This window comes from Diabrotica undecimpunctata, chromosome 1 (genome assembly GCF_040954645.1).
Source record: "Diabrotica undecimpunctata isolate CICGRU chromosome 1, icDiaUnde3, whole genome shotgun sequence".
Lineage (NCBI taxonomy): Eukaryota > Metazoa > Arthropoda > Insecta > Coleoptera > Chrysomelidae > Diabrotica > Diabrotica undecimpunctata.
Genome location: NC_092803.1, coordinates 185420112 through 185433151, shown reverse-complemented (window position 1 = coordinate 185433151; position 13040 = coordinate 185420112). Strand labels below are relative to the sequence as shown.

General features: G+C 32.7%; 1 protein-coding gene across 1 annotated transcript in view; it reads right to left on the bottom strand.

The window, feature by feature from the left end:
• Positions 1-13040, bottom strand: part of l(1)G0289 (plexin domain containing lethal (1) G0289) — a 110721-nt gene that overhangs the window by 48408 nt on the left and 49273 nt on the right. The window contains exon 2 of the mRNA XM_072520765.1: positions 2519-2652. Coding sequence (XP_072376866.1) covers positions 2519-2652 — 134 coding nt within the window. The remainder of the gene's footprint in view (positions 1-2518; positions 2653-13040) is intronic.

The following is a 13040-nucleotide window of genomic DNA, read 5'->3' as shown; positions in this document are numbered from 1 at the left end:
CAAATTGAATTTTACGAATAAAGAACAGCAATAATTTTAATTGTTTTAAGAAGTTAGCTTGGAAAAACCTGTAAAAAAATTAAACACGAATATACTTTTAACAACCAGAATACTCAGCATCAGTGGCATCACAACTCATTATGGGCCAAAGCCTTCTTCAGAACAGTCCTTCAATCGCCCCTGTCTCTGGCAACTCAACTCCAACAGATTTTAAATGATTCTCTGTTCAGTCAAAAACGTTTCTAGCTACTGCACCTTCCTCTTGCTTGATTACATGCCCTATACATCTACGGCGTACTACCTTAAGGAATTTTACAATGTCGGGGTCCCCAAAATTGTTATTTTCTTCCTCAATATATATTAAGCAGTTCTTATCTTTATCAGTAAGTGTAGGTGACCACATTTATGCTGCTTATGTTAGCTCTGGTCTTATTTGTGTTTTATAAATGGTCACTTTAAGTTTTCTGGGTAGTTTTGTGGCCATACGTATGTCTTCGCAAGCCATGATAATACTTATTGGTAAGAATTATTCTTCTTTTAAGTTCTTCGTTGACATTGTTATCTTTAGTCGCCTTCCAGTTCTAAATCGTCAATTTATTATTAATCTTCTAGGTGTCTAGTTGCTTGACCTAGTACAACATATATATTTGGACTTTTGGGCATTTGTATCCAGTCCCATTCCCTGTGCAGATGCCCTTAATGACCGGAATGGTTCGGTCAGAGACTCTGTGAACCTGGCTATGATGTCGACGTCATCTGCATATCCGACAACTTGTACATATTTGTAGAAGATAGTGCAATTCGTATTAATCTGGGACTCCCGAATTACTTGTTTTAGAGTAAGGGTCAATAAGAGACACGATTGTTAATCACCGTCTTAGTCCATTTTTGCAAAGGAAGGATCTTGAAGAATCGTTCTGGATTCTCGAGTAGGTAGGAGAAGTTTATATCTATTAACTGAGTTGTATTTGCCATGATGGTTGCCAACCTTCTTAGAGGAGATGACACATGAACAAGAAGATGCTGCTTTGAAATACATGAATAGGTGGTGGGTGTCTACGCCGAATTCTAGGGTTTTTTTCAAAAATCTGCCTTACGGTACAGATTTGTTCCATTGTTGATTTGTGGGACACATGTTTCCATTTTTGTGAAGTGTACACAGTATCTAGGAATTAATTTATTCAGCGACCAAAAAAGAGGTAAAAAGCGCACAAAATACCTGCATGTCTGGAAGGCTCTGTTTAACTCAGAACTCAGTTCGTATCAACGGAAGGAAGGACCACAAGGTATGAAGCTGCCGTTAGACCTGCAATGGTCTATACTGCTCAAACTGAACTGATACTATTGAACCAAACGAAAAGACTATTATAAATAACGGACTTTACTTTTTGGTGTCAGGAATTTCAAATGTTTCGGTGCAGTACTGCTTCTTGCTTATTCAATCATTTCTCATCACTTGGAGATACTAAGGCAGTTTGGGCAGGTCAGTAAATTTTATATGTTCTCCTTCAAATACGCAGGATGACCTGCCGGTAGCTGTTTGGGCCAAACAGTTTGAACTTCCTATCATCTACGGACTGGAAGAACAGATTTCGAAGAATTTGATGAAAATGTAGCTACATCATCTGGACTTTCTCACGAGGACATCCTACAAGCAGTTCGTGTAGAAGAAGAAAACTGACCTGGAAGTGGAAGCAGAGCCAGAACCAGCTCCGACCCCTCAGCAGGTATTGGATGCGGCAAAAGTATTTCATCGTCTACCAGGAAGACGATATGAGTGCTGTAGAAGATTATATGCCTCTTCAGAAAAAGGTCAGTTCAGTTCTGTGAAAAGGGAAAATAAAACAGACCAAGGTGACAGACTTTTTCGTTAATGTAGGCTAAATATAGGATGTAATATTTTTTTATACTTTGATGAAAATACTCTACAGTACCATATTATTTTGTTTCAGTCAAGTCATTTTTATAGTTTATTGCTTATATCGCTCTTTAATAAATCTATGTTGTGTACAGTATATTATACAGTGTTAATTCATTTATAATCGTTTTTATTAATTTTTTAAATTACAATAGGTTATTTAGTACAGTATTATTATTATTACAGTAACGTTTTTTGTCTCTATCTGTATAACGATGAAAATTCCCGGTTCTTTACATACCGTTAAGTGGACATTAGTTATCCGAATAGTCTGTAAATGTGTAGGTGGAAAGTGTAAATATTATTTGGTCTAAACTCCTTCATATACATTTAAATCATCCGCTCTGGTTAAGGTCTGGTACCTATTGAAGATTCCTCTACGTATGCATTCACAAATTGAATATATAAAAACGCTACAGATTTTCTGCCACGTTTTACCAGCTAGTTTGTTCTAGCTACAATTTTGAGTAATTATCACGTAAAAATTTTTATCTGATAAAATAACACCTATTATGGTATTATATTATTACCACATATTTATCTACACCACTAAAAAACTTACAAACGACGAAGAACCCAAAATTAACAGTGAAAATTTACCTTTTTTGGTAGTGACGTCGTTGGTTTTTCGGAACTAGCAGTCACTTCCGCTGGATTAACCACTGTAGCATTATTGGCTTCTCTTTTAATAATATTGTGACTAACTACCTCGTATACTAGTCGATCGTCTAATTCTGAAACAAAGAAAAATATAATGAATTAAATATATTTTAACATTAATATATACATCTTATAGTTTTAAAACTATTTTAAAGACGATATAAATCTTGTAAACCTTATAAGTCTCTAAGTTGATTTATATCAGAAAACTTGGAATTGATTAAAACCGGTCCATCAATTGACGTCGAAAGTTATAACTTTCGACAAGGATCTATTAACGAGTGACAACGTCTCAAATCAATTAAAATGCGATCTGGGTCTACCTCAAAATCATGATTCAATGAGCTATTGGATCAAGCGAAACCAATTGTTTTATGAAATAAAAAAAAAATATTATCATCACGAAGTAGAGCGGTTAATAACTTTACAAAAAGGTGCCACTAAGCCTAACAATTAAAAATTTGTGTTTACGTACGAGGTAAATCTGAAAGTTTCCAGATCATAGATATTTTTCAATTGCAAAATGCGGTTGTTACCAATAGGATATAGGTCTTCCCTCAAAATTGTGTTTTAAAAATTTAAGAATTTGTTTATATACTTTTTAATAAAATAGCCATCTAGACATGGCTAGTGAAATTTTAAAACATGCGTCAATAGATAGTGTTAATAATATACATATTATGTCTTTTCAAACCAGTGTCTTTGGGCGCTAACTCTATTTTACTTTAATACCTCGCGTTTTTAACAGCTGACAACCCTAATTTGCGACCATTTTTTCGCAGGCAACCTTATCTCATCATATTAAAAAAAACTAGCTTTAATTTGATATAAAAAGCATGCATATACGTCACGAGCGGCGTATTTTATTTAAAAAATAATTGAACGAAATTAAATTTTTGGGTAATTATTTAGTAAGCCGGAACGCCTCAAAAATGCCAAATTTTTTGTGGACTTAGCCGAAAAAGTGAAAAAAACCTCAAATTTTAATGTTTTCTTTGCTTTAAACTAGTAAAAGTGCCCAAATAATCAAAAATACAGAAAAAATAACAAAAAAAGTAGTATGAATAAAAAAAAATTACACAAAAAGCAAAGAAAAGTATATATACATGTCTTAATAAAAAAAACGTAACTAAAACATATTAAATCTCACTGTTTTTTACTGTTAAATTATGAAAAAATGGGTAAAATTGTTTAAAATAATCAAGATTTTTAATATTTCAAAACAATATGGCGGCCATGCGCAAGAAGTTAAATTTTATGTACTTTTGACATTGTTGCCAGTTTTAACCTTTAAAAGATCTAAAAATTTCATGAAAATTACCTTAATTAAAACAGGTGGATACAATCTTAATAACCATGTGCAAAACGAGTACCCGTTAACCATCGTCTTATTTTATTATTAAAAATGTAAACCAATAAACCAAATCTAACCTAACACTGGTAAAAAAAAGCAGTAATATAAATAAATAAATGTTATGATATAATTAAAAATCAAAATTTTTATATTTCATAAGAAAACATGAAATTAAAACTAAACCAACGTAACCAAATCTAACCTAACGCTGGTAAAAAAGCAGTAATAAGAATAAAATTTTATCAAAATTTTTATTGTTCATAAGAAAACGTGATAATAAACGTATAGTAACGTAATCAAATCTAAAGTGACCCTTGTAAAAAAGTTATACTTTTCAGTTAAAAGTAGGTAATAATTTATAAACTTTACGTCTTAGGTAAATTTTTATTTTTCATTAGAAAACATAATTTTGAATAACTATGGCAACACTGGTTAAAATTACCCTTCTTGATCATAAGAAACAGTTGTCATTCCTGTCATTTCTTGTTGTTTCATGGTAAATAATGGCGAATAATGGCGGTGGCTTTTAAAAATCGAGCATATTTTAAATAGGAATTACATAAAAAAGAATGGTTTGCACCGAATAAAAATCATTGCACAATCATTAGTAAGTGAAGGAGAATTCATTGATATAAATTTCATCTCCGTAGACACGGTTCCGGTTTATTAAACTAGTACCAATTGTTGTTCAAAAATTAATTACCATTATTTGAATTAAAAACTATTTGCGGCCACTTTTTGACTGGCAACATGTTATCAATGTATTCTCCTATTCTTAAATGTATGTAAACATGTGAGTTTGAATAACTTCGTTATCCCTTTCGTTACTGATTTCATTGTAGCTAAATAAAACTGTTTAAAATGACTTTAATAATATTCGTTGGTAACTAGAGACCTAACAAAGCGATTGATTTTTTTTACATTGTTGCGTGTCCTTATATCCTTAGAAAAGACATGGGACATATATTTCCCATTAGTGTTGAATTGTGGGATAAATAAATCCCATCAGTAAAGAATCAAACTTATATTCAAAATAAAAAAAGTACATTACACAAAAAAATAACATTACTTCCTATGAATGATGTGGTAAAAAACGATTTTTGCATAGAGGCGCATTGAACGCTGTACAGATACTCGTAGTTTAAGTTGTTGATTTATTTTGTGAACATCTAAAGCACCTTAGGGAAGGTATTTGTTGCGGCAAGTGTCTCCAACGTTGATCATCTGCTTCTGTCGTTTAGATATTCTTCCAGAACGGCTACTTATTCGTCTTTTTACATTTGATTTCGACCTTCCTAATTCAATTAGCTGTTCTGCTAGTGGCACCAGAACATTCAAAAGTGAAAATTTTGTATCATCTTGTATTATACAAATTCTTTCTTTCCTGTAAATTTAGTCATTGATTCGGACTGATGGGAACTCTCAGTCCTCGCATTTACAAAAGTTTGTTTTAAACAAGAAATCACTTCATCGATGTAGTATGTTTTTGATGTATTACCATTTCTTTCATGATTATTATAGTAGGACTTAGATAGCAGGAATAAACCGCGATCTCTTGAAACAGTTTTTTTTATAAGGGAATTTGAAAATGATTCGTTGTGTGACCAGTACTATGAGATAGATGGTACTTTATTGTAATATAACCATAGTGCAACCAATCACTGTTATTATTTAGTACATATCTGTTTTTTCGTGTGAAATTTTATATTTCTGTTTTTTGGAAGTGCTGCTATTCTTTCCTGCTCAAATTATATATAATCGGGTAAAAAAACAGAGCAGACACTTTTTCTTTAATAAAATTGTACCTATTATTTACTAGTTGTTGATGCACTTAAATGTTGAAACATACATACATAAAAAATTAAATTGGGAAATATACATTACAAAGAATGGAAGAACTATTACAAGGAACTATTAACAGAACAAAGACCACAATTCATTGGAAAAGAAAACAGGTGAAGACGAAGCAGATCCCCACAACAAGAAATAGAAATAACAGATAGGGAAATGAGAACGGCCATAAAAGCAATCAAAAATAAGAAAGCACCGGGACCTGGAGGCATCTCACCTGAGCTTATAAAATACGGATCAAAAAAATTACACCGGATGATACAATGGATATTTCAGAAAACCTTAAATGGAGAAAAATGGAGAAATTCCCAAAGGAATGGACGGAGGCATATAGGACATCTATATTTAAGAAAGGAGATTGAAAACGATGCGAAAACTACAGATGAATAAGCGTAATATCATCAATAGGAAGATTATATGGGAAGATACTGCGAGAAAAGATAGAGCAAGCGATAAAAGACAAAATCGGGGAGGATCAGGCAGGCTTCACGCAGGAAGATCATGCATAGACCACATATAAACTCTAGAACAACTCTTCGAAAAGAAAAAAGCAAAAAAATAGAGATATACGTTTGGCATTTGTGGACCTGAGAAAGGCGTATGACTCTGTACCAAGGTCAGAACTATGGAAGGCAATGTACAAATTAGAAATACAGAGGGAACTCATAGAAGCTACATAAGCTCTGTATAAAGAAAATAAAGTTTCCATTAAAATTGGAACAAGAATCATAGGAGACTTCACCACAACAAAAGGGCTCCTGCAGGGTTGTTCCACATCTCCAACCCTATTCAAAATATACTTAGAGAAAACCTTGACTACATGGAAAAAAAAATGCGAAGGCATGGGAGTACCGGTACGGAACGAATACCTATATACGTTAAGCTTTGTAAATGATCAAGTAGTGATTGCACAAGACCAAGACGACCTCAGCTACATGATGAAGAAACTACAAGAATACCAAGGCGAGCCTAGATATTCACCTTGCGAAAACAGAGTACCTATCTACATGTGAAGAAGACATAGAAGATCTACAGATTGATGACAATGTAACAATCAAAGGAAAGGATAAATTCAAATACTTGGGGTTTATAATCACGAAAAAGTCAACAACAGAAGAAGAAATTACACAAAGATTAGGACAAACAAGAATAGTAATTCGACAACTTAACTCAGTATGGTGGGATAGACACCTAAATATGAAGACAAAAACACACATTTATAAAACATCAGTGCGAAGTATGATGACATATGGGGCTGAAAATTGGATCATAAATAAGAAAAACAGCAGTAAGATAGTAGCAACAAAGATGGAATGCCTGCGAAGATGCTGCAGAGTAAGAAGAATGGATAGGAGAAGTAATGACGAAATAAAGCAAAGAACATCAATAGAAACAGACATACAACATATATAGAACAAAAAAGACTAAAGTGGATGGACTATGGACAGGTAAGAAGAACTAGGAAGGAGGAAAAGAGGACGACCCCGAAAATCTTGGAGGAACGAAGTAGACGACGCCATGAGTAAGGGAGGCCTAAACGATGGAGAATGGGATAACAGAGAGAGATGGAAACGGTTGAGCGAGGGAAGGCAGTTAATACTGTAGAATCCCTGAATATATATGATAAACGGGTTTAGTTAAAATCAAGTTATAGGTTACAGACGTGATGTAGGTTGCATACTACTAGATAATGATCTAAGTAATGTCTAAAAATATGGATGCGTTCAAGTAGCATGGGCTTATATGTCCAAACAGTAATGAAAGGGTCATGAACGTAGTGATCTTGCAGAGGATCTTATTTTATCAGAAGAATTAGGAATTATTCAGCGTTCAGAGTACATATTTAGTAAAACAAACTATTATCAACATTAATCGATTTCATCAATTATATTTTTTCTTGTTGTCAATTAGAGATACCAATTAATAATGATTTTTCTTTCAAGTTTTCATAAACAAACGGAAGGTCACCGTCGTATCGCTAACCTCTAATTTATCAGCATTTAAATCAAATATAATTCGAAATTTTTAAAGTCAAAAGTCAATCAGCACTGTCTATCATCTATTTATTGTCCATCTGTGACTCATTAAAAATAGTCGATTGTGCAAATCTTAATGCGACATTTGGATATTTGGAATTCACACTTCTTATTAGAACAAGGTGAAAATATCTTGGCCTAATGCGAATAAATATGTATTTCTTTTTTTATTTAAACAATGCAAGTATTTCACAATTTATCATCCATTTAATTGTCTCATATATCGATAAAAAACGGCTATTTTATATTTATATAATTAGTAGGACTGCTTGATGTCATATTTCATTTATATATTTATTGCCCACCTAACTTCCTTCCTACATGTTAATGTGACAAGCTCAAAATATAACCTTTGTAAAAAACAAATGTTAATTTAATATATAATCGACAAAAATTGCAAAACATAAATCAACGACAAGAACAAAATATAACACTTCCTGGATTTTATCTCAATTTAAGTTTGTAGAGAGAGTTTAAAATATCAATTTATTTCGGCTTACCTTTCTTCCTAATCCTAATTAGATTAAAATTAAGTAGATGGAAGAAATATTCCAAGATACAGCAAGAACACACCTTCAAAATTTTTATCGTAACGAGATCTTGGAGTACATTGTAGAAGTGGCTTAAATACTTATAGTTATATTTTTGCTATAGTTCACCTCCGACAAAAAATTTCAAATAGACCAACACGTTAGAACTACGGCACACAAAACCAAAAAGGAAAAATTAAAGTTGCACGGAGGAAATTTCCAAAAAGCGTTGCTACAATCTTTTGCAACGACGTCGAAACTATTAAATGAACAAGGTTCTGTATTTAATGAAGATTTATGTCGAGCTCTAATGGCGTCTAATATACCGTTCTCGAAGCTATCCAACAATAACTTCAGCTCATTTTTTTCAGAAACATTGTAAATTAATGGTGTGTTAGGAAACCTCTCTTTATACAGTTAAACTCTGTCCCATTTTTTACACTCTAAATTAATTCATTGACAGGAGGACAGCAGAAAAGTTTGTTCTAATTTCTTAAGCAACCATATTTAATGTCAAATGAATCATTTTGAAATAACATATTTACTGCCTTTACCTTATTTATGTGAAACAACATCAGACAAAAAAAGCAAGAGTTTTTCATGAGATACAGCAGTTCAAGACCTATTTAGCCAGACAATTGGTTGGATAACAGAAAACAATTAAATTTTTTACTTCCTTTAAATTTATATCATACAATTTCCTATCTCGTTCATTACCTCAATTTCCTAACCTTCCCATTAAAAACACTATTGGTGACTGTACAAAAAGGATTGAACACAAGGACACACGCTTCATGCTAATGTGCCCTTCATAGCGACTTTTTTTTGAACAAACAATACAGGCAACGGTTAAAGGTAAATGACATAAAAGGAAAGAGCCGGAAATACTACAACCAAAGTCCTACCATATAACATTCACAATCCACTGCTTGGAAAAGGCAGTTTAAATTTTCCGTTTAATACGTTTCAAAAATTCCCATAAAATCGGATAAAATCGATCTAATAGTTGGATTTCGACTATTTAAATAGAGCATTAGAAACAACGCTCTACGGCAATATGATTTTTTGTTGTGAGATGGATTGAAATTAAAATTTTAAGGCTTCTTGATTATACAACAAAACAATTTTTCGAAATATAATGTGCTGTTAATTATCCAATCTAATGCTTTGGCAACGGCTACCACACCAATTCAGTTGTGAGTATTGAGCAATCGGATTTTAATTTATACTGAAAATAATCCTGAATATTGTCTATGTAAATGGCAGAGCCAACACCAGCAGGCGATTTTGAGCCATAAATTTTATAAGAGTGATTACAGTCTTCCAGCACATCCTGTACTACTAGATCTTCGTGAACAATTAAACTTCGTGAAGGAATTACTAACAAAAATAAAATTAAATATCAAAATTAATAAACAAATAAAACAGAAAATAAAACAAGCTAAGGAAACATGGATGTCCATTAAATGTCAAGAAATTGAGGAATGTGAGGCAAGGTATGACACTTTCAACACCCATAAGAAGGTTAAAGAAATGATTTCAGGAAATCGTAACAAACCAATCGGGATATTAACAATTGCAGATGGTACCACTATAACTGAAACGCAAGACAAATTACGTAGATGGAAAGAATACATTGAACACCTATTTTATGACCAAAAAGTAGAACAATCAGAAGTTGTCAGAGAAATCACGGGACCAGAAATAATGAAAGAGGAAGTTATTTATGCCATAAACACAAAAGGTAGAAAAGCTCCAGGAACCGATAATATACCAATTGAACTATTGAAGATAATTGATGAAGATAATATTGATGTCTTGGTAGATCTTTTTAACTCCATATACAAGACGGGACACATACCCAAAGAATGGCTTGTCTCAACTTTTGTAACGATTCCAAAAATCACAAATGCTAAAGATTGCAATGACTATCCGACAATTGCATTATTGAGCCACACATTGAAAACCTTCCTTAAAATCATACATAACAGAATCCACATGAAATTAGAACAAGAAATAAGTGATTCACAGATAGGTTTTAGAAAGGGTCTAGGAACTAGAGAAGCATTATTCGGAGTCAATGTTCTGACACAACGATGTCTGGATATGAATGAGGACATATATGCTTGCTTCATACATTTTAAAAAAGCTTTTGACAGAGTTCAACATGAAAAGCTTTTAAGTATTCTTAAGACCAAAAACATAGATAGTAAAGATCTACAAATTATATCGAATATGTATCAAAATCAGAAAGCAAGAATATGAGTCGAAGGAGAACTGAAAAAGGAAGAAAGTATACTTAGAGGAGTTCGACAAGGGTGCATACTTTCACCACTCTTATTTAACGTCTACAGTGAAGTGATATTTCAAGAAGCTTTATTGGATATTGTGGAAGGTATTTTGGTCAACGGAAATAGCATTAATAATATTAGATATGAGGACGATACGGTCATATTTGCAAATGACATGAAACATCTACAGTATATAATACAACATGTATACAAAGCATGTGAAAGGTACGGACTGCAAATGAATCTCAAGAAAACGAAATCAATGATATTCCCAAAAAAAACCACAAAATGTAGATAACCTGATCATCAATAATACAACGATCGAAAGAGTAACAACATATAAAGATTTAGGAACGTGGCTAACCGAAGATGGAGATCAAACAAAAGAAATCAGATCTAGAATAGAAATGGCAAGAAACACGTTCATAAAATTGAAGAACTTACTTTGCAACCGTAACCTTAATCTAGAGATCCGCATAGGAATGCTACGTTGTTACGTTTTTTCTACTTTACTATAGGGCATGGAAGAGTGGACAATAAAACAGTCTGAAATCAAAAAATTAAACTCCTTCGAGATGTGGTGCTACAGGAGAATCCACAGAATATCGTGGACTGAAAAAGTAACTAATATAGAGGTGTTACAAAGAATGAAGAAAGAATGTGAAGTCATAAAAACTGTTAAAATTAGAAAGATTCAATATCTGGGTCATATAATGAGGGGCGAGAAGTACGTATTACTTAGGTTAATTATGCAAGGGAAGATACAAGGGAATAGAAACCCAGGACGACGCAAAATATCCTGGCTAAGAAATTTGAGAGAGTGGTTCGGTTGCAGATCATTAGAATTATTCAGAAGCGCGGCCAATAAAATTAAAATAGCGATGATGATTTCCAACCTCTGATAGGAGAAGGAACCTGAAGAAGAAGAAGGAATTACTACAATAGCTTTATATTCATATAGTATGTCATAATTAGAGCCAAATAATGGAATCCTTTCTCCATTGAATGGATAATGTGATCGATTGGAAAAGCAATAGCTAGAGTTGAAGAGTTTTTATTTGCCCACCATTTGTTTGTTAGATTTTCAACAAAGAGACAAGATATTTTTTGTAATAAGCTGTTTTGATTATTAACGATGCCCCGAGAGAAGAGACATACACAAAATTATTGTAGAAGCGACCAGAGATGCGTAAAATGTATCGGGAAACATTTAACCAAATATTTTGAAAATCCACAAAATAAAGAACCTAAATGGGTACACTGTAGTAATGCCCATATACATATAATACAAGATAGACTGAATATAGATAGGTACTGAAGCCAACAAGGCCGCTATTATAAATGTTAAAACAAAAAAATATGTGTAAATAGTGGTGACAAGATGGGGAACCTGGTCAGAGGCGATCAACTATTAGAATTTTCTGCGTCATTATCTTTCGTTTCCTGTTTACTGATTGATTTACTCATTTATGTCTTATCTGGTCTAGGTATTCCATCAGTAAAAATGAGGTACCCCAAAGGAGTTCGAATAAGTTAACAGTAACTTATCTACGTAGATAGCATTATATCATTCAATGTCCAAAATAAAATATGTTCGTTTAAAAGATTATGGACATTTATTAAGTAAAACATATTTATCATCAACAAATATTTTTATCGTATCATATATTATTGTCAATAGTACTTTAATATATTATATAATCCAATATAGCTATGTATTACTGATACTAAGATACGAGAATATAAGCAATTAGTTAAATAAATATTAACAAGAGATAACAAAACCTAAAAAAGACAAGCTTACTTTCGATAAAACTATATAGCTTCACAAAAAAATTGCCTTTTAAGATTTGTACATTTTCACACGAATTCATGTCAATTCTACAAACATTAATGCAATCAGAAATTGGTCTAGATTGTCGTCGCTAATACGTATATGGATTTATTCTTTGTCACGCCCTTATATCCCCTTATATAAGGACAATACGATTACTTCCATAGACTAAGTCCGCTTCTACATTCACCACCGTCACGAAGCTTTTTCCTATTACGATGATTAATGGACGTCTAGGTGAATGGAGAAGGAAGTCACTTCATCGTAATTCCGACGCTTTGGCTATAGCGAGACGAGTACGATTCAAACGACTTCCGGTTGTTGATATGTGTTCATACATAGGTAGGTCCTATCATTCAATTTAATGTTTACACCTCGGTCGTTAAATATGGCTTGCATAATTGATGATTATCAAACTATGCAGAGCCGAACCGACGAAGACATTACGAAATTTATACATTGGGGAAAATGATACGTCGTTCCAAAAGTACGACGTTTAACATAATAGTGTGAATTGGGAGAAATATTGCTTGCCATTCTATATTAGAATGAATAAATAATATAAA